The sequence below is a fragment of the Triturus cristatus genome, chromosome 10 (genome assembly GCF_964204655.1).
Source record: "Triturus cristatus chromosome 10, aTriCri1.1, whole genome shotgun sequence".
NCBI classification, from domain to species: Eukaryota; Metazoa; Chordata; class Amphibia; order Caudata; family Salamandridae; genus Triturus; species Triturus cristatus.
Window position 1 is genome coordinate 1045025892 of NC_140593.1, and position 25322 is coordinate 1045051213.

Below are 25322 nucleotides of genomic sequence, written 5' to 3' on the forward strand. Positions count from 1 at the left end.
TCCTCACCTAAAGCGCTCCGATATCTTTAGGTCTAATTCGCACTATATAAAACTGCTAAATGTATGGCGTCATTAACAAGCTGCCTGACTTTAATGGGGGAATTTGGCATGTTTTTGCCTTGTTTGCACTAGGGTCCCACTGCAGCCTCACGGCGCGTCTGCCTGTGTTCCCGACAGCCAGGGTTTAATGCCGTCGTGACTTCTGCTGACCCAGAGAGCGCCCACCCTACTGGGATGGAGAAAACCGCCCACTGCCCCAGCTGAAACCCCATTTCACACCCTCCCGGGTCTGACAGTGCCTCTACTCTGTCCCATTTTATTCTTTTTAAGCAGCGCGTTTTGCTATTAAAATTATTATGAAACACTCAGTTGTGTTTTTACTATAAATGTTTGCTTTTCACGAGTAAAGCTTTATTTGTGCTTTTCTGTTTACACGCAGCGCCAGAATTTCGAACTCCCAGATCCCCTCCCCCATAGAAGCCTCTTTGGTGAGTTGTTCCCACAGCCGCGCTCTGATGTCTCACGGAGATTAATAAAACCATTAAAACAAGCATTTGCAATGCAATAGGTCTCGCAGCTACAGGAGTTAAAGCTATTGGCATTGTAGATGACAATGCCTTTTATTTATGTTTTTAAAACGAAAACAAATATAAAAGGCATTGTTATTTGTAATGTCAGTAGCTCAAACCTGTGTAAATGCGAAACCTATTGCATTGCAAATGCTTGTCTTTTGATAGGGCTGGAGATGGAGACGATTGGGACGGGTCTGAAGACCCTTCTGCTTCATCCCCCAGATGAACCAGAGGATAAAGTGATATGAGGAACTAGTAGATGACAGTGGGTTAGACACCTCACAGGGCACTAGCTTGGTCTCTCATCCTACCATGGCTACAGAGGAGGGAGCATTATTTACAATTACAATAGTGCTGCGGGGGGCAGCTGAGGTCCTTGACCTTCAGTTCCCCTCAGTGGCAGTTAAGATGAACGCCTTGACAGAAGTGCTTCAGCCAAGAGTTTCACCCCTCACAGCCCTTACAGTGAAGCGCTTACAGATGTCCTACTCGGGCCTAGTGCATCTCCTGCACAGGGGCTCCTGTGCACAGGACAATTGCCCACCATCCCAGATTCCTCCCCCAGCACCCCACCCTGGAGAGCTTGGTGGTCCAAACCTCCACCTTTCTAATCAACCCTGATTTGTTCCCTACCTCTCCACTGCATAAGGGAATCTGAAAAGCTGGGCACCTTTGGAAAGAAGATGGTCTCTCTCTCTGACCTAGCACTGCGGTCGGTGAACACTCCATGCCTTTTGGGCTGATGAACAACCAAATCCCACTCAGTGTGGGCGTAAGTGCTGCCCAAGGATTCGTAGAAGGCCCAAACCATACTCTCCCAAGCTTTTGCGGACGGGCAAAAGGCAGCGAAGTTCACCGTAACATGTGGGCTGCACACAACTTACTCACTGGGCAGAGCAAGTGCATTGTCGATGGCAATCAGACGCCACGCCTGGTTGAGAACCACTAGCTTTTCAGGGTATATCCAATCTTCCCTCATGGACATGCCCTTTGATGGGTCTCACCATTTTGAGTGTTTTAAAGACAGCAGGGATATCGCCAGACCTTTAGGCCTATTCATGGCTCCCCATCAACTCCAGTCTGCCGTTGACCTCTTCTGTGGCTACGGTAGGGGCTACAAACCATGTAATTTCCCACCCAGCCACCACAGCCTGCAGTCTTTCAAGCTTTTTCATGGCTAAGGATGCAGTTCCCACAAACCACGTGCAACAACCTGTCGGGTTGACCCAGTCCACTGGTTTCCCCAGTGGCCACCATCCCTAAGCTCCTATAGTTTGCACTCATTACAGCACAGGCACCCAGTGGGGGACCGGATTCACCATCACCTGCCACACTGACAGTGCATACAATCGAATGAGTGGGTCCTACAGATCGTCCAGAGGAGCAACTCAATTACCTTTCTGGAAACCCCACCTCACCTCACCCATGCCATCACCTCACGATTGGCTGGCGGAGGACCAACTCTCTTTGCTCTGTCAGGAAGTACTGGCTTTTTTGGCCAAAGGGGCCATTGAGATGGCGCTGACATCAGAAGCAGGTTGTGGTTGCTGTTCCAGCTACTTTCTGGTGCCCACAAAAGACAGAGACCTTGTCGTATCTTAGGCCTGTGCCTTCTCAACTTCTTCCTGAAAAAGAGAAGTTAGATATGCTCATGTTAGCTCAGGTCTTGTCTGCCCTCATTCCTGAGACTGGCTGGTACCGCTGGACTTTCAGGACGCCTATTTCCACATCACCATCCTGTCTGCCCACAGGTGTTACCTGTGGTTTATGGTAGGACACGAGCATTAACAATTCCTGGGCTCCCATTTGGTCTTACCAGCACCCCTCCTGAGTTCATCAAGGTGATGGTGGTGGTTGCAGCACACATGTGGAGGTCAGCGGTTTCCATCTTCCCATACCTCGACGATTGGCTATTGAAGGCAGGCTCACCCCAGGCAGTAGTCTCCCAACTCCAGACAATGGCAGACTCACTGGGGTTCACTATCAATGTCCCGAAGTCACACCTGGCACCCTCTCAGACACTCACTTTCATCGGAACTGTTCTGGACACAGTACAGTTCTCTTCCAGGGGATCCTCATCAATAGTCATAAGCACTGAATATTCCCGCCCATGTGCGGGGACCCCGGAAATAATAAAATTATATATGTAAAAACATACATATATACAGCTCTGTATATGTATAAACATATATCATTTTTTCCAAGCAAATGCAGCTCCCATAAAAGGCTAGGCAATGTAAATATACACATCCAATAACACACATATATATATAATTATATATATATAAAGGTATAACAATACACCTAAATCTCTTTTTTTTTTTTTTTTTTTAATGAGGTAAACACTCATGAGAAAGCAAAAAATAAAGAGAACAAACTGTGGAAAAACACAGATGTACAACACATTGCCAGCCTGCAGGCTGCATTGCAATATAATACCATAGAGACTAAAAAGCCCTGTACAGGTAAAAACTGGCACCGTGCCTTTAAGGCAGCCCTGACTTCCATATCCCATCATGCCTCAGGGGTGACAGTTAGGTCAGTTGTTCTTTCCGGCTCCTTCAGTCAGGACCCTGGAATTCAGCTCTCTTCTTTTTTGACTCTTTAGTCAAGAATTATTACAACTTTAAAAATTTTTGGACTTCTTCTTAAACATCTGTGAGGAAGTTAGTATCCTGTGTTTTTCTGACTGATTTTTTACTGTTTTGTCAGAAAAATGCCTTCTTTATTTGTTCCATGTCCATCTTGTGGAAAAAAGAAGGCTGCTTCAGACACACATGAGGTGTGTATTATCTGTCTGCCGGACTCTCACTCTCCAGCAACATGCCATCATTGTGAAGACCTTTCCAAAAGGACTTTAAAGGAGAGGGAGAGGATTAGGCTGTATGGCCTAGCAGAACGGTCGACGTCGAAGCAGTTGGTCCCTGTTTGCTCCCCATCGACGTCGGGCTCAGCGTCGAAGACTCCAGCGGCGGGATCGTCGCGGAGAGGTGAGGAGTCAAGGGGAAGTCATGCTGCAAAGAGAAAATCGTCGTCAACTTTAGATTCAGCGTCGAAGCGGATGCGTTCGACGTCGACTGCGTCTAAAAGCTTGGCGTCGAGGACTCGGCGCCACAGTTCAACGTCGAAAAAGCATCTGTCGACGTCAAGAGAAGATCGATCGACGTCTGCACAGAGATATCGTTCGTCGTCGAAAGAAAGACATCGTTCGACGTCGAGGTCGGCGAGACATCATTCGACGTCGCGAGAAGTACGTAGGCGATCTCCACAGTCGACGTCGAGACCAAGATCGCCGTCAAGATCAAGATCGCCGTCGAGGAAACATCGTTCGACGGCGAAGAGGCTTTCGACGTCGTCGGAGCATTCGACGTCGAGACAGAAGTCTCCGTCAGGAGTGACGTCGAGGCAGACGCCTCCGTCAGGGCCGACGTCGAGGCAGGAGCCTCCGTCGGAGTCGACGTCGAGGCAGAGGCCTCCGTCGGAGTCGACGTCGAGGCAGAAGCCTCCGTCGGAGTCGACGTCGAGGCAGGTGCCTCCGTCGGAGTCGACGTCGAGGCAGGTGCCTCCGTCCTCACAGGTCTCCAAAGCTTTGGTGAGGTACATGAAGCCTCCGTCGAAGATAATCTCGACGTCGAGACAAGAAGCTCGGAGCCTCGAAGATGCGAGTCAAAGATCTCCGGTGATAGGCCTATCACCGTCGAGGCAGCCCTCTGTTGAGGGTACGCAGGAGGTGTCACATATTCGCCTCACGATTCGACCAGTCTCAAGGCGAAAATCTCCTCATAGACTGATATATACAACTCCTGAGTCACCGCGTCTCATATCGATCTCGCCTTCAGGATCAGAGGGCTCAGGTTCAAGATCCGAATCACCAGAGCTTGTGCATCAATCTCCAATACCTGCAAGAGAAAGTTCGCAGGAGGAGGACAATGCGGTACCTCAAAGTCCCGTAAGGGAGATGCCTCAGGACCCTGCTATGCCAGACGCAATAAAGGCATCGCTAACAAGAATAAGGGGCGTGGTATTCCCAGCGACACCGATCAGACCAAGATCTCGAGAAAGAGAATCCCGAAGTCACTCTCGAGCACCAAGAAGGCGATCTAGGTCTCCCTCCCGCAGAAGAGAGTCCACCAGATCAGAGAAAAGGCGTCGTAGAACCCCTTCTACCTCCCCTTCTTCCAGATCATCCAAAAGGGATTATTCACCGACACTCTCGGAGACGCCACCCTCTCGGGTATCTCCGGTAGATGATATTTCTACGTTTCAGGAAGTGTTGTGTAGAGGAGCTACAAAATTAAATATCCCTATGCCGGTTCAGGAGACCACTTCATCCATAATCTTTGAAACTCTTCATGAACGCACAGTGTCACGCCCGTTATTGCCATTAGTCCCCGGTTTGTTACAACCGGTAATGGATATTTTTCTCACACCAGCAACCACCAAAACGGCGCCGGCGAGAATTCTAAAAAAGTACCGTCCAGCTCCGGAGGATCTTCTATTCCTGAAATCAGATCCTCCACCGGACTCTGTCATCACCGCCGCTGCCAGGAAGACACATGCAGTAGCTGGGTCTTCAACGGTACCACCAGATAAGGACAGTAGGACACAAGACTCCTGGGGGAGGAAAGTTTGCGGCTCAGCATCCTCAAGCTTAAAGGTGGCGAGTGCCTCGGCGCTTCTGGGGCGCTATGATAGGTCATTATGGGACTCTCTGCAGAGGTTCATTGACAAAGTTCCATCAGAGGACAGACGGGACTTTGAAGAGATTTTGCATGAGGGGAGTCTGGTTTCTAACCAGATCATAAGTGCAGCGGCGGACGGGGCAACACTGGCAGCGCATGAATATGCACATGGAGTCACAGCCAGAAGATCATCCTGGCTTAGATTGACGGCCCTGAAACCGGAAGCGCAGGCAAGAATTTTAAATCTGCCTTTCTCCGGTAGTTCTCTTTTTGGGTCCCATGCAGACGAAGAAATGGCCCGTATGAAGGCAGAGCTGGAGACCATGAAAGCTGTCGGGCTTGAAAAGAGAAAAGAGTTTCGACGCCGCAAGGGAAATGACAGGCGCAGTTACCAACAGAGGGTTCAAACCCCTCATTGGCAAAAGAACCAGGACCAGCAAGGTCAAAAGAAACAGCAATACCAGTCCCGCAAGCCATCCAGGGGACGGGGTAACAACAGGCAGTCTAATGCTGGAAACAAAGCTCCGGGGAAGCAATGAGAAGCCGCTTCCTCCGATGCTGTCCACCGCTCCGGTGGGAGGAAGTGTTGCACATCATCTTCCAGAGTGGCAGTCCATCACAAAGGACAAGTGGGTACTGAATATACTGCGTCATGGGTACTCGCTTCGTTTCAAAAGTCACCCCCCATCGATTCCTCCTGTCAATTCATCCCAGCATCTAAAGCAGCTCAGAGAAGAGGTAGCGACGCTTCTACTCAAATCTGCAATAGAGAAAGTGCCCTTAAACCAAAGAGGAAAGGGAGTTTACTCCAGATACTTTCTCATCCAAAAGAGGAGTGTGAAGGTAGAGTTCAGACCCATTTTGGACCTACGGATACTGAACAAACACATAAGAAAGGAAAAATTTCGCATGCTGGCGCTCCACCAAATATATCCTCTTCTCCGGATGGGCGATTGGATGTGTTCATTGGACCTTCAGGATGCATATTTCCATATTCCCATCCTAAGGAATCACCGAAAATTTCTCAGGTTTGTGGTAGGCAACTCGCACTATCAGTTCAAAGTCCTCCCATTTGGCCTGAAGTCAGCTCCTCGAGTATTCACAAAATGCGTAGCAGTAGTAGCGGCTGCTCTGAGGCGCGCAGGAGTCTTCGTCTATCCCTACCTAGACGACTGGCTAATAAAGGGCTCATCACCACAGAATGTGCGGTCACAGCTGTCGCTATGCCTGAACTTATGTTGCAAGTTGTGCCTAAGAGGGAATGCCAAAAAGTCCAATTTTACACCAACGCAGAGGATCCACTACCTGGGCGCAACTATAGACTCCGTAGTAGGAAAAGTGTTTCCTTCGGAGGAAAGACAGTCATCCATTATGCTAAAAGGCAGGCAGATTATAACCAACAATCTGTCGTCGGCAAGGCAAATCTCTTCTCTGCTAGGGGCCATGGCATCCTGCATCTTCCTAGTGCCCAATGCCAGGCTAAGGATGCGTCCTCTTCAGCAAGATCTCGAGGACAAATGGGATCAAAGGAACTCCCTGTGGGAAGAAAAGGTTTGCCTCTCCTCTGCAGCCAAACAGTCAGTCAAGTGGTGGCTGAAACCAAGGAATCTACAAGTGGGGATCCCCTTCCATCAAGAGCCCCCAACTCAGACCTTAATCACCGACGCTTCCCTTCAGGGATGGGGTGCGCATTTTGGGACTCTGCAAACTCAGGGACAGTGGTCCAGCAGCGAGCAGTTGTACCACATCAACATGCTGGAGCTCAGGGCAGTCCACCTAGCCCTCAAAGCGTTCCTGCCTGCGATCACGACGAGTACCATTCTAGTGCAGACGGACAATACCACGACCATGTACTACCTGAACAAGCAGGGGGGTACTCGATCCAGAACGCTCTCGCTGGAAGCTCAGTCCCTGTGGCACTGGATCCTAGCAAGGAACATCTCACTGAAAGCGGTGCACCTACCAGGAGAACTCAACGTGCAAGCAGACTTACTCAGTCGGCATTTTCAAGAACCAGAGGACTGGGTAATCAACGACGAAGTGTTAGAAGACATCTTCGGGGAATGGGGGCGTCCGCAAGTGGACCTCTTCGCGGACGAGCAAAACACAAAATGCCGAGGCTTCGCCTCAAGATACCATCGACCAGGATCCCTAGGGAATGCCCTTTTGATCAATTGGTCAATGACATTTGTGTACGCTTTTCCGCCTCTCCCACTAATCCCCAAGGTGGTGACCAAGTTGCAGAATTCATCTGCCAAGATGATCCTCATAGCACCGGACTGGCCGAGGCAGTGGTGGTACACGGATCTCCTACACATGTCGATCCGACCCCACAAGCGGCTGCCGTGCAGGCCGGACTTGTTATCCAAGATGCAGGGGAAGATTTACCATCCCAGCCTTCCCTCGCTGAGCTTAACAGCATGGCTCCTGAAGTCCTCCAGTATGGCCATCTGAACCTCCCTCAAGAGTGTATGTCCATACTGAAGGAAGCCAGGAGGCCTTCGACAAGACACTCCTACTTCTGTAAGTGGAAAAGATTTTATATATGGTGTGCTCAGCATCATTATGATCCCACTAAATGCCAGGAGGATGTAATTTTGCCCTATCTTCTACATTTAGCGAGGGCAGGGTTGAAGTTTTCATCCATAAAGGTTCACCTAGCAGCCATAACAGCATACAGGCGTTCGCCTTCACAGCAGTCATTTTTTAAAGTGCAGGTAGTGAAGGATTTCTTGCAAGGGCTCAAGAAAGTCTATCCCCCTGTTAGACCTCCCTCTCCTTCCTGGGAGCTAAACTTGGTTCTGTCGAAGCTCATGGGTTCTCCTTTTGAGCCTATTCATAAGGCTACCCTACAGCACCTCACATGGAAGACAGCATTTTTAATAGCCATCGCTTCAGCACGGAGGGTCAGTGAGATACAGGCCCTCTGTTCTAAAGAGCCCTACACTATTTTTCATCTAAATAGGGTTGTGATGAGAACTCATCCTTCGTTCCTACCCAAGGTGGTATCGGAGTTTCATGTAAACCAAACCATCTCCTTACCAACCTTTTTTCCCAACCCCTCCTCTCCAGCAGAGAGGGCGTTGCATTCTCTAGATGTCAAAAGGGTCCTGAAATTCTACCTAGATAGGACTAAGAATGTCAGGAAATCTGATCAATTGTTTGTGAACTATGGGGTTGTCCGTATGGGCTTTGCGGCTTCCAAACGTTCCATTGCTAGGTGGATTGTTTCAAGTATTACATTGGCCTACCAACTGGCTCAGAAACCATTGGGGGCGCGCCCTAAAGCGCATTCGACAAGAGGAAAAGCGGCTACCGCGGCTTTTCTCAATAATGTCCCACTCTCCGAGATCTGCAAGGCAGCCACTTGGAGATCTGTCCACACTTTTACCAGGCATTATTGTCTGGATTCGGACACCAGAGCAGACACTCAAGTAGGACAAGCCTCCTTGAGGAATCTGTTCCATACATAATCATTTTCATGATTCTCTTTCTCCATGGGTGATACAACCTTAGTTTCATTTGCCTGCAGGTGGAAGGGGAGCTTGCTACTCTATTCAGTGCTTATGACTATTGATGAGGATCCCCTGGAAGAGAAGGGTAAGTTACTTACCTGTAATCCTAGTTCTCTTCCAGGGGTATCCTCATCAAAGTCACTCCCTCTCTTTTCCAAAGTTGACTGTGGTGACAGATCCATCACTCATGGGTTGGCGCGGCCGTCTGGGAGAGATGAGATCAGAGGACTCTGGTCTCCGGCTTTGTCCCAGCTCCACATCCGCCTGCTGGAGCAGTGGGCGATCTGACTAACATTAAAAGCCTGTCTTCCTGCAATCAAGAGAAGGCTATTTCAGGTATTCTCGGAAACACCACTTCCATGTGCTACTGCAACAAATTGGGCGGGCTGGGGTCCTGGACCCAGTGTCAAGAGGCCTTGCGTCTCTGGACTTGGCTGGGACGGAAGGGCATTTTCCTGGAGGTTCAACACTTGGTATGCTCTCTAACGCCAAAGCGGACAAACGTATCCGCCAATGCCTAGCGATCATGAATTGTGTCTCCATCTGGAGGAGGCCCAAAATAAGAGAGAACCTTAGTTCGATCTATTTGCCACTGCCGAGAACACTCAAAGGTCAGCAGATCTGTGTGCTGGAGTTTCCAAGGCGGCTCTTGCTCAAAAGATGGTTTTTGTCTAGAGTGAAGCTCAGTTCTCCTGTACTTTCTTTCCGACGATAACACTTCTGTCCAAAGTTAAGTTCTAAAAAAAATATTGGGAACATCGGGATCATCAGAATGAGTTGGGCACAGACAGTTTGGTATCCCGAACTTCTGAGCATGAGCATCGGCTCCCTGATCAGGCTGCCCCTTCAGGAGGATCTTCTGTTGCAGCAGCAGGGTTGGATCCTGCACCCACACCTGTGCACACTTTGTCTTGATAATTGGCGAGTGAGCAGCAGCAGTTGACAGCGTTTGACCTTCTTCCCGAAGTCTGTAATGTTATTCTGGCAGCCAGGTGTCCCTCCACCAAGATGGTATACACCTACTGTTAGGAAATATTTGAGACATGATGTGCATTCAAGAACATTGACCCTCATTCTGCACCCTTACCCTAAGTGTTACTGTTTGCCCTTTCTCTAGCCAGCAGGGCTCTGGGCACAGTTAAAGGTTACTTATCAGCCTTATCAGCTTTCTTATGGTTGCCGGACCAACCTTCCTTGTTCAAGTCACTTGTTGTTGGAGTCCCTTAAGAAATCAAGTCACATCTGTTTCCCCCAAGACCTTTCATCATTCCCCAATGGGTCTTAACCTTCCTCAAGTGCACACCTTTTGACACACTGCACAATTGTCCACTACAAATATTACCTTCACAACAACTTTCCTGGTGGCCACATCAGACCGGAGGATCAGCAAACTGCAAGCATTCTCTGTGCCACTGTCCTTACACAACATTCTACCAAGTCAAACTGGTTCTGAGAACCTGGGCCTCCTTCCTTCTGAAGGTGGTAACACCCTTCCATGAAGGACAAAATATCACATTGGCTACTTTCTTTGCCTTACCCTTCTAAAGAAGAGGAAAGACTCTATTGCCTGGACCCAAAAAGAGCTTTGTCGTTCTACATTGATTGAACCAGAGACTTCTGGGTGGATGATCAACTCGTCGTTGGATATGTTAGAGCAAAGAAAGCAAAGGCTGTGCACAAAGGGGCCATCTCACGATGATGAGAAAAATTGTTTATGCATTGATCAAGAAGCAACCCCTTGAAGGCTTGCACTCTCATTCCACCAGAGCCAAGGATGCATTTACTGTGTAAGTTCGCAGGATCCCTGTTCTAGATTTCTGTCAGGCGGCAATGGGGATGTCTTTGCACTTGTTCACCAGGCTCTACTGTCTGCATGGTCAGGTCTCTCATGCTGGGCTGTTTGCCCGCTCGGTCCTGCAGGACGTTTTGGTCTAACCTGTTCGCTAACCGACCGCTGTGGAGGTTTTTCTTGGATATCTATTCTAAGCTAAGGAATCTTCAGCTAGAGGTCTCTATCAGATGAACAAGTTCCTTACCTTCGGTAACGCATTATCTGGGAGATAGACTATCTAGTTGCAGATTCCTTACCAATCCTCCCCTCTCTGCAAACAGATTTTTGCAGAGGGTCACTGTTAAAAATTGGGTTACTGGTTGGCAAAGGTATGCACCCTGTCCAAGCAGAAGCCACAATCCTTGTCAGGGTAAGCCAAATACACACTAGAAGATACCTTATTCTTACCCTCTGGTAGCTTGGCACAGAGCAATCAGGCTTATCTACACAGACATTTTGCAAAGAATTTGTGCAACACACAGAGTAACATTGTATACACCACAAAAAGACTACACACAAGTTTATAAAAATAGATTAGTATATTATTAACAAAACAAGACCATAATGACAAATACAATGTATAGAAGTTGACATATTTGAATTTTAAAAGAATAAATGCAGTAAAGCGCTTAGAAGCAAGTAGCGCTAAAAGGTTATTTTAGTGCATGCTTTAGCAGGGCAAAGTCAAAGTTCAGGCCAACCGCGATTGAGCGCCGGCTGGCTACAGGACTCACGCAGGCCTCGGTGAATTAATTACCTTTCCTAGTCGCAAACATCGAGATGCATCGATCTTCCCCATGTAGTGAAGACGATGAGTCCATTTCAAAGACTGGTGCCGGAGTAGAGTCTTTGAGCAATGCGCTGGTCTCTGCCACACAGGCAATGCGTCAATCTCGCCACAGTGCAGCAGCGGTGATACGCTGTCCGGTGTGTCGATTTCTGGAGGCAAAGCGCTAGTTCCGAGGTGGTGCGCTGATTTTACCCCCGCAACTGGATCGATGCGCCAGTTCTGCTACACGCAGACAGGAGGTGTGTCTAAATCCTGTTGCAAGTATCTGGATCACTTCCAGTGAACCAGGCACAGGAGCAGGGGTAGAGACTTTGATATCACCAAGTCTTTAACAGGAGGCAAGCTAACAAGCCCTTGGAGATCACTTGGAGGAAAGGCAGAGTCCAGCTCTCCCTCAGCAGAGTCAGAGAGTAGCAGAGCAACACACAGAAAAAACATTTGAGTCCTTTAAGCAGCATAGCAGTCCTTCTGACAGAGGTTCAGTTCAATATCCATAAGTGTCTAATTTTAGGGGGTCAGAGACCCAGTACTTATTCCCAAAATTGTCTTTGATGTGGGGTGACTTCAAAGCAGCTCTCTGAACCGCAGAGGTTCCCCTTTCAGCCCAGTCCTGTCTGCCAGACTATCTATGGGGGATAAGGGTTAGTGACCCCTAACTGAGGAATTTAATTGCTATTTTCAGAGTGTCTGTATCTTATGCATATGGTGATCACTGAAATCTCAAAGAGGCAGAAAATTTACGGATTTAGTTCCACCCACAATTGCCTTTTCCGAATACCTTGTTGATACTTCCTTTGAGATTGTTGGAAATAGGTAAGTGGTGACATCAGTGATTCTGGCCTTTTTGGTATTTTTTTTTTTTTCTTCCCAGAAGTGCAGCAGGATTGTTTTTCCTGGCACGTTTTCTAGATTGGTTATTAATACTCTTGCTGTACTCTTGGTAGCCAAGATGTTACCTTGCTTATCAAATGTCTCCGGTTCTGAGCAGTATCTTTTGATTTGTAGAATTTGTCCAATCTAGACATTTCTGTCATTGGCTCTTGGGCACTGGCTGCTGAATAACAGTAGTGATTTTTAGCTGTTGTTTTATTACTGATCTCACTTTTCAGCCACCCTTCATTGGCTTTTATCAATAATTGAAGGAATTGTGCCTAACATCTACTGCTATGCAGAGTGAAATGGAGGTGTGAGTAATTCAGTTGACGCATACCTAAAACATTTATAATGTTTTTGCTTCCTTACCAAATCATAAGGACTCCATAAATAAACGGTTTCCTCAGTTCATTGCTACTGAAAATGGAGTGGTAGTAACATAAATGTTTTTTATTTCAAAGCCATGGGCATTTAAGCAGGTCAGACTTGGAGGCAATATGCTGTCCATTGAAACCATGCCTATTTAAAGGGAAGTGTTTTGTTCAAATTATAAAAGACTTTTTGTTGCAACAGCTATTTCTGCCTGGATCATAATCAGTGGTAATGTCAGATTGTCTAAGAACGTTTCCCACATCCATAGAGTAGCCTCATGAGGAATGGTAGTATAAAAGGCTTCTCTGCCCAAGGTTGATAGGATCTAATTGAAATGGTCGAAGATGCTCTTCTTGATCAGATTTAAAACATCTTTATATCCTTTAAAAATGAGGGTATATTCAGCCACTGTGGTCTAAAAAAAAATCATAATATTATGGTAGTAGTTAAATAATTAGTGGTCTGTAGATGGAAGTAGGGTTCATTTGTTAATATTCGGAAGAATATAGAAATAGAGGGTACTTGGTTAGTTTGTGATATAGTCCCCTTGTTCTGTGAGCCACCATGTGTCAACCCCTTCTTCCACCAAACTACCAGTCTCTTACCTGATGTCATTGGTAGGATCTCTGTTCAGTTTTTTGTATTGTTGTCATTATTCATTTCGGTGAATACTGTTTCCTGTAATCAGAAAATTACAATAGCACAATTACTCCTCTTTAGAATCTGTTTAATTAGATTTTCATTCATTTAAGTTGATTCAGTTCTTTCCTCGCTGCACTTGAACGTTATTTAATGTAGGAGTGGGACTGTTTCCAGCCATCTCAAGGTCCTGTAGAAACACTTTTGAAGGTATGTACCACAGTGGTAACTACTTGTGGTGGTAGAAAGGAATGGGATTTCTTCCTAAACCATCTGACAAAGTTGTGAAATTTATAGGCTATCATTGGTCAAAAATCTTTAATTTTATTGAATACAATGTTCCCACAATACATTTGAAGCTGGAGATTGTGAAAAAACATTTTGGGGTTTGTAATTCTACATTTAGTGCACTACAAAGCATAACACAAACTGATCAAAGGGATAAAATACATGCTTATGATCCATTTAGAGTTGAAAGACATTCTATTCATTTAAATTAACCCCTGAATTTACGTTCTACTCCACTCAATACCAGTCTTCCTCTAGAACGGACGGTTTCTTTTTTTTCAGAGAATTGGTAGATCAGTGCTCAGACTTTACTATAGCACCTAGATATTGGTCTGACATGCTAATTGACACAAGAATTACGTTTTCATGGAGCTAGTTGTACGTGGTCTACTTGGTTATTTGACCGTGCTGTGAGTAAAGATATAAAATTTCATCAAGATATGAAAACTTTGAAGAACGTCTTTCCTGTATTGTGGACTCTGCCATTATATTTTCTTTTTGGGACTCATTTAAGGCTCATCTTTGAGACTATATCTACAATTTACATTACTAACCAAAAAAAGTATTAATCATAAATTAGTAAATAAAATGTTAACATAGCAATCATTGCTAGAAAGCGAGAGCTATCCTTAGCTTACAAGCAAGTCACAGTGCAAAACTACAAGAAGCCCAAACTAAGTTAAATAATTAGTCTTCTGGCAGAGCACTGCAAAAATTAGCATTGGAATAGACTGAGCTATAGGAGTTTAATGAAAAGGGCAAAAAAATGCTTACAAGGCAAACTCGGCTTAAGGAAAGTAAAGTTAGTTTAATCATATTAACACTGAAAGTAAAAATTACTACATGTCAAACAAGATAGTCAATGATTTGGAAACGTATTGCTCAACTCTACTATGAAACAAAAGAGGCTTATTAAGAAGATATTCAGACCTTTTTAAGTCAAATATAACCTTTTCCAGATAGTATAACAAGGACGCCTATACCGGTTCTAAAGATGAAGTCCCTACAAAAAATAAGCTTGGCTAAAAGTGTATAAGCAGCCGGCCATGACGGGCTCCCGATAGAAATATTCAACATGCTCCAAGAACAAATTTGTGAGATATTTCTGAGGGTATGCCTGGAGTTCATCCAGCTAGGTGTCCTTGTATGAAGCCCTTATTGCTGTGTTTTGTAAACCTCCGAAAGATGCAGCGAGTTACTACTTATTGCCCATTTTTTTAAAATGAATACTGGTCTCCAAGCATATACGAAACTACTAGCTGCCCATATACAAGATAGCTTCAACAGAACCTGTCTATTAAATGATTCTCCTTGAGACCACTGTTGCACTAGAAGATGGCATGGAGCACCTTGATTTTCAAAAATATTATTAGGCAGCTAGATTGTTCTTCATTTAGTTTATACTAGTGCCTTATCACTTCAATTATAATAAATTCCGGTACTTTATTGATATAATTCATCCTGTCTCATCAATTGGTTATTTTAAAATATACAACAGTAAATATAAAAAAATACAAAAAGTCAAACTGACTATTTTTGAAACATTTCTTGTTTGGTGGGATACACAGAAAGCATTGAAAATTCTATGGACTTACAAACTTCACAGCAATTTGGGCAATCTAGACCTCTCATCTCAAAATTTCGATCAATTGAAATTACAATCATGTAATAAAATAATGTTCTTCCTATATCTATAACTGAACAATTTACAAGCACACTTGAAAATCAATAAGTATTTAGCCCTTTTCCATAATTTTTTAACCAAAATGTATTGCTCACAATTCTGAGAAGCTTCTAGTAAATGAAGTTTTAGGAAAAAAATGTTAACGGCAAATAAGAGAAACAAAGTAGTGATCATAGAAGGCAAGCTTTGGAGTGTCACTCTGCAAATTGACACAAATGACATTCACCAACACAAAATATTAGTCTATTTTTGCAGCAATCCACCACCACCCACATATTTAGATGTCATCACACAGAAATACTTTAGTTACCCTTGATGTAGATAAACTGATGCTGACCTCATGTGACTTTCAGTTGTTCAGCTCTCTAAACATTAAGTTCCAATATTGCAATGACACCTTGTACTACACTCTTCGGTATTAATGACAGCTTTATAAATTCTGGATGATAAGCCACAGACACTTGGCTGCTTCACCGTAGGAATAATGAGCCTTGCAATTGCAAGTAAGCTGAAAATTCTCCAAATGTTTCAAGATGACCCTCGGAGGCATTCTAAAGAGGAAATAATCCTATTAATTTTGTTAACGTTAAATATGTTGCCCAAGTGTCAGTCCCCTAACTGTAATTTCATCAGAGTACAGCTGTGGTCACAAAAATATTGATCTGAATCAATAAATTTACGCTAAACGTTGTAAACATTCCTAGATCCATTTAACATACCATCTGATAGAGCACAATCGTTAGAAAAGGTAGATATTCGAGAACTAGATATAATTTCTGCTATTGGTTCCCTTAAACGCGGTAAAGGTCCAGGACCCGATGGTTTCACAATTGAATTCTATTCTTATTTTTCTTGATCTATTATTCCTAAATTACATCAATTAATTCAATTTTTTATTTCTTCCAAAAAGTCCAGTGGCTCTTTTCAAGAAGCTTTGATTTGCCTTCTTTCCATGAAAGGAAAAGATCATACTTTCTGTAGAAATTATAGACCCATTTCTTTAATTTTGATTATAAAATTTTTGCTGAAATTCTAGCTTTACGCTTAGAGAAATTCTTACCCCTATTAATTGGAGGAGAAAAATGTGGTTTTATTAAAGGCAGACATCTCTCAGACAATACTAGACAATTTTGTTTTAATGTCCTTACCAAAGCCAAATTGTGTAAAGAGTCTTTAGCAGCTATTTCTTTGGATGCTGAGAAAGCACATCCATAGTTATTGGAGGAGGAGATGTAGTAGGTGAAGAAGGATCGTTTTTAATGCGCTTTCCAGAAGTTAATATCGATGAAGTGGTCGGTTTAGGAGTAAACTTGTTGGTGGAGAGTGCGATATTAGATGAATCTACAGGTGATTCCTTAATGGAAAGTGATGAATTGGTTTCTGGGCTCTCCATATTTGTTGAGAGAACAGAATAAGTAAATGGTCTGCCAAAGATGAGAGTGGTGGTGATGAAACAGTAACACAGCGAGAAGATTTTGTTCTCCCCATAAAATGTTGAATGAGAATTGGAAACACTGAAAATAGCAAAACAGCGTGTAGAGGCTAAGTCTCATAGCAGCCAGAAGAGAAACGCTGTTGAAATAACAACTAGAATCTTCCCTGGAAGAAAGGGACTAAGAGCAAGAGACCGAGCAATAATCTGAAGATAATTTATTGGTAATCCATTTCTGCTTGACTGAAAGTCCCTAATGAAATATGATGGCAAGGGACAACAAGCATTGGCATGGCCAATAGGTCTCGCTTTTGGGACCTTATAAGTATTTAGTTATGCAACTGTTGTGTGTGTGGTGTTGTGGTTGTGTGTGGTTGTGTGTGATTGTAGTTGTGTGTGTGGTTGGGTATGCTTGTGGGGGTGTGGGGGGTGTGTGGTTGTGGGTGTGTGTGGGGTGTGTGTGTGTGTGTGTGGGGGGGTGTGGGTGTGTGTGGGGGGTGTGTGGTGGTGGTTGGGTGTAGTTGTGTGTGGGTGTGGGTGGTTGTGGTGGTGTGTGCGGTTGTGGGGTGCGGTTGTGTGGGGGGGGTGGCTGTGGTTTTGTGTGTGGTGTGTGGGGGGGGGTGTGGTTGTGGGGGGTGTGGTTGTGGGGGGTGTGTGTGTGTGGTTGTGGGGGTGGGTGTGGTTGTGGGTTTGTGTGGGGGGTGGGTGGTTGGGTGTAGTTGGGTGTGGGTGGTTGTGGTGGTGTGTGTGCGGTTGTGGGTGTGTGGTGGTGTGGGTGTGGTTGGGCGTAGTTGGGTGTGGGTGGTTGTGGTGGTGTGTGTGCGGTTGTGGGTGTGTATGGGGGGTGCGGGGGGGGTGTGGCTGTGGTTTTGTGTGTGGTGTGTGGGGGTGGTTGTGGGGGTGTGTGTGTGGTTGTGGGGGTGTGGGGGGGGTGTGCGGTTGCGGGGGTGTGGGTGTGTGTGGGGGGTGTGGTTGTGTGTGTGGGTGGGTGTGGTTGTGGTGTGTGTAGTTGTGGATGTGTGATTGCGGTTGTGTGGGGGGGTGTGCGGGGGGGTGTGTGGTTGTGGTTTTGTGTGTGGTGTGGGTGTGGTTGTGTGTGTGTGGTGGTTGTGGTTTTGTGTGGTTGTGTGTTGTGGTTGTGATTGTGTGTGGGTGTGGTTGTGTGGGGGTGTTTGTGTGTGTGGTTGTGGGTGTTTGTGCGGTTGTGGGTGTGTGTGTGGTTGTGTGTGTGGTTGTGTGTGTGGGGTTCTGAGTGGTTTGTGTGTGTGTGTGTGTGTGTAGTTGTGGTTGTGTGTGTGTGTAGTTGTGGTTGTGTGTGTAGTTGTGATTGTGGGTGTGTGGTTAAAGTTTTAGTCACTACTCAAAATGAAATCCATTTTATCAGCGTTGCCAGTGCTGCTTTGTTTAATGCCCTAAATGAAACACAATGTTATAAGCATCAAAGGGCTGACTGAGAAGGGAGGGGGGAATGCGAGGAGCAGAGGAGCCACAATGAAACTGACGAAAAGGAGCCAGATTGAAAGTGACGAAAAGGGAGGAGGGAGATGCGAGCAGAGCATCAAAGGGATGGGCGAGAAGGGAGGGGTGGAATGGGAGGAGCAGAGGAGCCACAATGAAACTGACGAAAATGGAGGAGGGAGATGCGAGCAGAGCATCAAAAGGCTGGGCGAGGGGGGAATGCGTGGAGCAGTTGTGCACGTCATCGTGCACTCAAGCTTGTAGCCAGCAAAACCATGTGGGTAGCACTTTGAAAACTCACCTACTAAAGTCTCTCCATGCAGCGCATGCGCGCTGACTCAGCGAGACCTAAAAACCATGTGGGAAAAAGCGCAATATCTGCAGCAATACTCTTCAAACAAGATAATTCTAGTTCTAACATTCCGTTAAAGCGGAGCCAGAAATGTATTTGAGGTAAAAGTCCATCTTTCATCATACACAGTAGCTCTGAGAGTAAAGACTGACTGAGTGAAAAGTTTATTATTATTAAAAAAAAAAATTTCATGTTCCATTGTCCTTCATGTAATTACATGTATTGCCAATGAGTAGAAAGGAGTATTAGGGCTAAAATAGGATCAGTCTTTGAACACGAGGCATAAGCGCTCCTGTTTCAGTCATGCAGAAAACGCGGGCCGTTTTGGAGGAAATCAAAATGTCGGGCGCGAGTCCCATGAAGGAAACGCTCCCTCCATCGTTGTGAAGTAAAGACGCTCACCCGCAATCTGAAAATTAGACTGAGTGCTTCCCTGGTCCTTTAACCACGGAGGACTGCATTCGGAAGCGGCAAAAACGGCTGGGAACTACAAGAAAAGCCGCCACTCCTGCCGAGCTGCTGTGGAGCTCCTCTAGCCAGCGGCCATCTTCTCTTGGCGTCAAGCCACGCCCCCAAGGGAGGCATTTAGGAACTCCTATAAGCCGGTGGTGCAGATCTGCACATGTAGGAAGGACAAATGGTGCAATCCTCAGTCACAGCTGCTGCATCAATTGCAAGTGCCTTGCAGAAGGAGGAAGTTGAGTTCCGAATCTATCCTGTATGTTGCAAGAAGATCTCCAAACCAGCCAACTTTGAGACTTCAGTTAGGCACAGAGGAAGCATTTCCTACATTGCATGAACCGTGCGCTACTGTATTCACCTACCATTGCGTCCTCCCCTCAAAGAGTGTGCTTATGTGACATTGTTCAAGGCTAATTACTGGTATTTTCCTGGCACCTGTGGCTGATTATGCGAGTCTACAAAGCCAACCGTAAATCAGCCTAACATTATACTTGGGTCCCATCAGAGCCAGAAATTGTTTTCTTTGTCCTTCCAGGTCAGTTTTCATCAATTTTACAGCTCCCTCCTTGTTCCGATTGCCAGCAGCACATTAATACCACAAGCTTGTAGCTGTCGGTCTGCCTGAAAGGAAGGATCACAACCATCACCTGCATCGCAGAACCCTCTACACATCAGGGGGCTCACTGTGAGCATGTCAATCAGGATGGCTCAGTACCTGAATCAAGACAGTGAGATGTTAAGCGTGTTGCCAGCAGACCTCAGGCAGGTGAGGCATGCACCTACTGATCATACTGGCTCAGCATTTCAGGTCTTCTGGCATCTTGAGCTGCAGCAAGAGAGAAAGGGGGCTTATCATTTGGGTCCTCGGGGGCAAGGCCTAACTTATCTTGACTTTCTCTACATGAATAGCTTAAGCAATTCAGTATATTTGTATGTTGACTTTGTGTTTACTTGTGTACGCCTTTCTACAGTGTAATTTAAAAAATGCTTTATTTTTATTTTTCACATGCATTTTTTCCCTATATTGACTCCACGTAAGGTACACTTATCTAGAATTTGTTTCATGTAGTGCTGACTGACACTCAGTTTAGGCACAAGAGACACTGTATTTGAATCTTAAGGAAAATGAGATCAATCCAAAGCCTTCTGATGCAGGTTTGCTTGGGTAGGCCGTGGCAGGGGACAGGTAAGACATTCAGACCACTGATTTTAGGAAAAAGCGTGTTGGCCAGCACCACGGCCTTGACTGACGCGTCTCCTTACATTCTCTGCTTTTCCCGAATTTCTGACTTTCACCTTAATGAGACCGTGATCCACCCACATTGTTTGGAGCCATCATGTTCGATTTACCATTCACTGCATTTCTTGGAAGCGAAAAAATGCCTTCAGAGTCTGTGTGGACGGAACTGGCCGTTTTAAGAAATCTTCTTGTCGGTTTGTCTAATTTTGCCACTCTGCTACGTTGTAAGAAACATTTTCTTCTCCGATCCTTGAAACAAAGCACTGTGATCCACTATGCTTACACCAGCTATTGAATACAAACAATTTGTGCACGAAGCATTGTTGAAGTGAATCTAGGCGATTTTTTGAACAATGTTGACTACTTCACCACTAATAAAAATGACCAAAGTGGTGCTTAAAGTCTCATCCATAATGATGCAGGTAGCGATTTGGGGAATTAGAGGGGGTTTCCATTCCATGTTGCCTATGACCTGTTTTTCCCCAGTATCATTATTTGAATTTCCCCTAATTTTCCTCTAGGCTCGTTATCTTTGTAGCTATGTCTAACTCGGGAAGATGCCTATCACTTGCTGAGCTCACTGCTTCCCCTCGAGTCAGTTTCTGATTTGAAAAATGCTGCAAAAGTAGGTGGTTTACAGAAACAGAGGTGTTTTAAGAATAGCAGAAGTGCTTTTAGAAATTCCTTTCTTTCAGGTTTTTTCCTTGTTTTTACGTATGTTTCTTCTTGTTTACTCTTTTTAAATTATGGTTCATTTTGATGTGCTTTTGTAAGGATGAAAATGTTGATTTCCATATCTTGGATCTGCTGCAAAAGGTTTTGGTGGAAAGGCTGTTTTGCATACTTATTGATCTAAATTATATTGTGTTTTAATTGTTTCCAAACACTTATTTTCAATCCTATTTTTTACAGCATAGTCTGTTATATTTTGTTTTTATCCTTTACACTTTTCGTGTTTTTTCTAGTGAAGAGAAAATGACTGCTGCCCGCATTCGGAAATGCCACAAGTGTGGGACTGGTCTCATCAAATCAGAAGGCTGCAACCGCATGTCTTGCCGCTGCGGTGCCCAAATGTGCTACCTCTGCCGAGTCCCCATCAGTGGTTACGACCACTTCTGCCAACACCCAAAATCACCAGGAGCGCCTTGCCGAGACTGTACAAAATGTTCTTTATGGACTGACCCTTCAGTAAGTTTTTTAATAGCCTTAATTGTAGTTCTACATTTGGTATACTGTTTGGCATTTGTGATATCTATATAATTATTCTTAGGATGGTCTTAAAAAATACTAAACTTATAGCGCAATGCAAGTCTGTCCAGCGGATCTGGTTCTTTGGTGGTTTCTTTGGTAAGTAGTACTCCTATTTAAAAATATTACAGGTGCCAAAATGATCTTGCGTTTTAACTCCCAGCTATCGAGGTTTCATTTTTTTTCAATCTGGAGAAAAAGATAGCGTTCTTGCTAACATATCTGTTGTACATGTGCGCCCCTTCATGTTCACTTTACCTCTCTATTGTTATATGGAACTTTCCCACAGTGATGTATATCTCACTTGTAATTGTTAGTACTGCCTCCAACCTTGATTTTTGGGACATCCACATTAACTATATGAAATACATTTTTACTTTTTTGAAAGAAAAATTCTAATTTGTCAAATTCTATAAAACTCAATACAGTAAAAGAAAGACCTGTACATCTACATTAGTAATATACGACCATATAGTTTGACTGCAAGAATGTTCATTTAAGTAAATTCATTCTGTAGTAGGATCTATGACAGTTCAAAGGAGATTAAGTAAATATTGATATACTTCAAAACATTTATCTGTTGGGCTTTTTCTGCAAGCATATATTTATTTCACTTTATACATCTTATTAAGCCAGTATTGTAAAGTTGGCAACCAACCAGATTCAAACAATTGTGCTATTAGTGAACCGGCAACTAGCTCTCCTACAAAAATCTGTTTCGTCACTGCCTGAGCTGAAACTGATATTTGGAATGCACAGCCTGGAAATGTTATTCGGGAACTTGGTTTGATGTACACATGCATTTGAGTACTTTAAGAAGGTGGAACGTAGTATTTCACTACTGTTCTAAATTTGACTGCTTCAGGAAATATATTGCCAGTCTGCAGTACTTACATTTCGGGCAGTCAGGCAAAATGTTACAATGGTTTTATGTAACATCTTTGGAATATAATATACTATCCTTTTGGCAAAAAATTTCATATGTCCAATGTTGGTTTCACAAACGAATTCAAATACAATTTAGATAACTTTCCACATTTGTTTTGTGCTAAGCACCCTGGTTTCTCTATCATAAACAGATCGTCTATACTGGTATTCTTGGCTTCTACGTTTATTATTTCATAGCAGTAACCTCTACCCACTATTGAAGACTTTTCCAAGAAAAAACATTCACTATTTCTTTGGTGCGTTCAATAACTTTTTCTACTCTAAAGCTTAGATAATCTTTAATTTGTTCATTAGAAAATTATAACCAACTTTTATTCTCTGAACATAGCAGGTTTACCTGACTCCAAGACTCACACCTCCCTCCTATATGAAAATTAGCCTTATAGTTCATACTGATCCTCCACTGCCTTGAAACATCTGATGGGTCTAATTTAGGACAAGACCTCTTATAGTCCTGTAGAGACGTTTTAGCATGGATGGCAGGAATTTCAAATAGTTTAAAATGTTCGGATCTTGCATGATTAATGGACTTTTAGCAAACTAATTTGGGGTGTCTGTAGAAAATGTGCAAAATCAATTTTCTGTTGCTGTAGAATACATTTCAATGATAGAATTATCATAACTACCAGTCGCCCCCCGTAATCCAAAAATAATAATTACAATTATGGCAAAATTGTATAACTTAACATTTGACATGGCTAGGCCTCCTCCATAGTGTTTGTAGCGTTTGTGACTGTAGATACACATGCTCTGCATACTCCTGCCTTTAGTGTGGATAGTTGCAACTTGTATTTCTTCAAAGAAGTTTCAAAGCACACCTGTTTTGACTTGTACCTTAGTTCACAATGAACGAGGACAGAGACTTCACCTCTGATTTATTTTTTTCTTCAGCTATCCGGTTTGAACATCAGAGTGCCAGTTCTGAGACGGATTCATTGTTTGCCGGGTTCTTCCGATCAGCCTTTGAGTTTTTCCAACACAACATCTCAAACTATTGCTGTTTCCCGTGTGCCTGGCTGGTTAACTCTTCACCAACAAATCAGGTCTTCATACCCCCCACCAACAGGACTTTGACACTTTCCCGGTCATATTCTGGTGAATCACTGTTGGCAGATAAGGGTGTTATGGATGGGGCACCTTTCCAGTTTTACCATAGAGGAATGCCAAGTACCCCTGGTCGTACCACCACAGTGTGTGGAATGTTTACCTACTGCTGAAGTAGGACGAGGCTAACTGTGAGCCTTCTGCTGAAACAAAACCCTCTGGCACCGAAGAAGGAAGCATTGGTTTCATCAGAGAATGCAAATCCAAATCTTCGCTGATAGCTTCAGGCTAGAAGATCTGTTCAGCGCTGAGGAAGAAGCAGGCCCCAATATGTCCAGGGGATGGAGCGCTCAGAGGTGCACTCCCTGAAGCCCCCGGAAATGAAGACCAGATCCATGCCTAGGACCCATTTGTGTGGCAAATGCAGCAATGTCCGCAACCTCTCATGCCTAAAGCAAAGTACCACTGCGGAGGTAATCTGGCAATGAGCGCCAAGCTGAACCTGAAAAGGCACTGACGTTCGTTTCAGGCTCTGCCAGAAGACACTGCTTGATCCTGAGAGCCTAGATGATCACCAAGTAGATGATTACCTGCCTCGCATGAATACGGATGCTCTTTTTTTCATTGATTTGTGGATTTAATATTTTCGAGACCTGTCTCCTGCAGACGTGTGCTTGAGTGAGCCTTCCCGTTCTACATTTGTTTACTCATTCAGCAGGGCAAAAAGAAAATGAAATGTATCAATTGCAGAATAAAGAGGTTTTCCAACATTGATCTTTAACAGATCCATTAGCTATCTGATTACTTCCCCATGAAGTTAAAGGTATTCTCCGTTTGAAAAAAAAAAGAAAAATGAATCATGTTAAATCTACAGTGATGCCTTGTTCAGCACCTCTGTTAATCTAATTCTTACTACAGATGCTGATGCATAGAAGTCCATCATCTGCTTTACCTGTACAAAGAAGCAGGTCTTCGGGTAGTACAAAGCAAGAACTCCGGGAACTGCAGAGTCTGAGAAGAAATAAGTATAGCAGAGGTTGGCCCGTTGGAGAAGTTCATGGCAACCCGTCCAGGAGAGCTAAGGGCAGCCCTGCCTCCGTACTCTGCACGCAAATGAACTAGAAGATGGTGAGGAATTCCACTATTGGAAAATAACCTTACAGACAGGCCCTTATCGATAGAATGTATATCATCCAGAAAGGTATTCCAATTGTCTTGTTCTAGGCCTGGCTCCATCTGATGAACCTGTGGAGTGGTGTATCATCAAAGTGTGACCTGACCATGGAGTCTAAAACGGAAGATCCAGACTTCTTTTTCTTTCATACATGAACCGGAGTAAAAGTAGCTGGCCCCTGCTTAACCACTTTTAAAAATTAAAATAAAAAAAACAGATAAGCCCTCTTTAAGAACTCGACCTCTGAGCCAACAATCCACTTATGGCAGGATAAGAAATAAATAGTCTTGTACTCTGCCCCAACATGCCATATACTGTACACCTTTTCTCGGTCCCATCGGTGCCCCCTAGAGAATTGCAGGTGGAAAATATATGCCATTGTCAGGAAGACATCTGAATTGCATTTCGAATCAGACGACCAGTGTGCGGTGTTGCTGCTCATGAGATATGACCTAGCAACAGGAAAAGATGGCAAATCTGCTCCCAGTCCTGCCAGATAACAAGCAGGGTGACAGTAGCACGATCCTGAAAGAAGGCAGGGTGTCCTTCAAGAGCTGAATGAAGGAGTTAGTGGACAGGGTGGAAATAAAGTTCATTGGGAGTTCTACAGTGAGAAAGGTTTGTTTGCAGAGTGGAGCCAGGTTTGTCTAACGGGTACTGGTTATGTCTGCCTTTGAAGTACCGTGTTTGCAATGTTTGTTGGTAGTATTCTGTTAGC

At 44.5% G+C, this 25322-nt stretch overlaps 1 protein-coding gene across 2 annotated transcripts in view; it reads left to right on the forward strand.

The window, feature by feature from the left end:
• Nucleotides 1-25322, forward strand: part of RNF216 (ring finger protein 216) — an 883004-nt gene that overhangs the window by 792204 nt on the left and 65478 nt on the right. For both annotated transcript variants that reach the window (XM_085629139.1, XM_085629141.1), the window contains one exon: nucleotides 21156-21378. In XM_085629139.1, the coding sequence (XP_085485265.1) occupies nucleotides 21156-21378 (223 nt within the window). The remainder of the gene's footprint in view (nucleotides 1-21155; nucleotides 21379-25322) is intronic.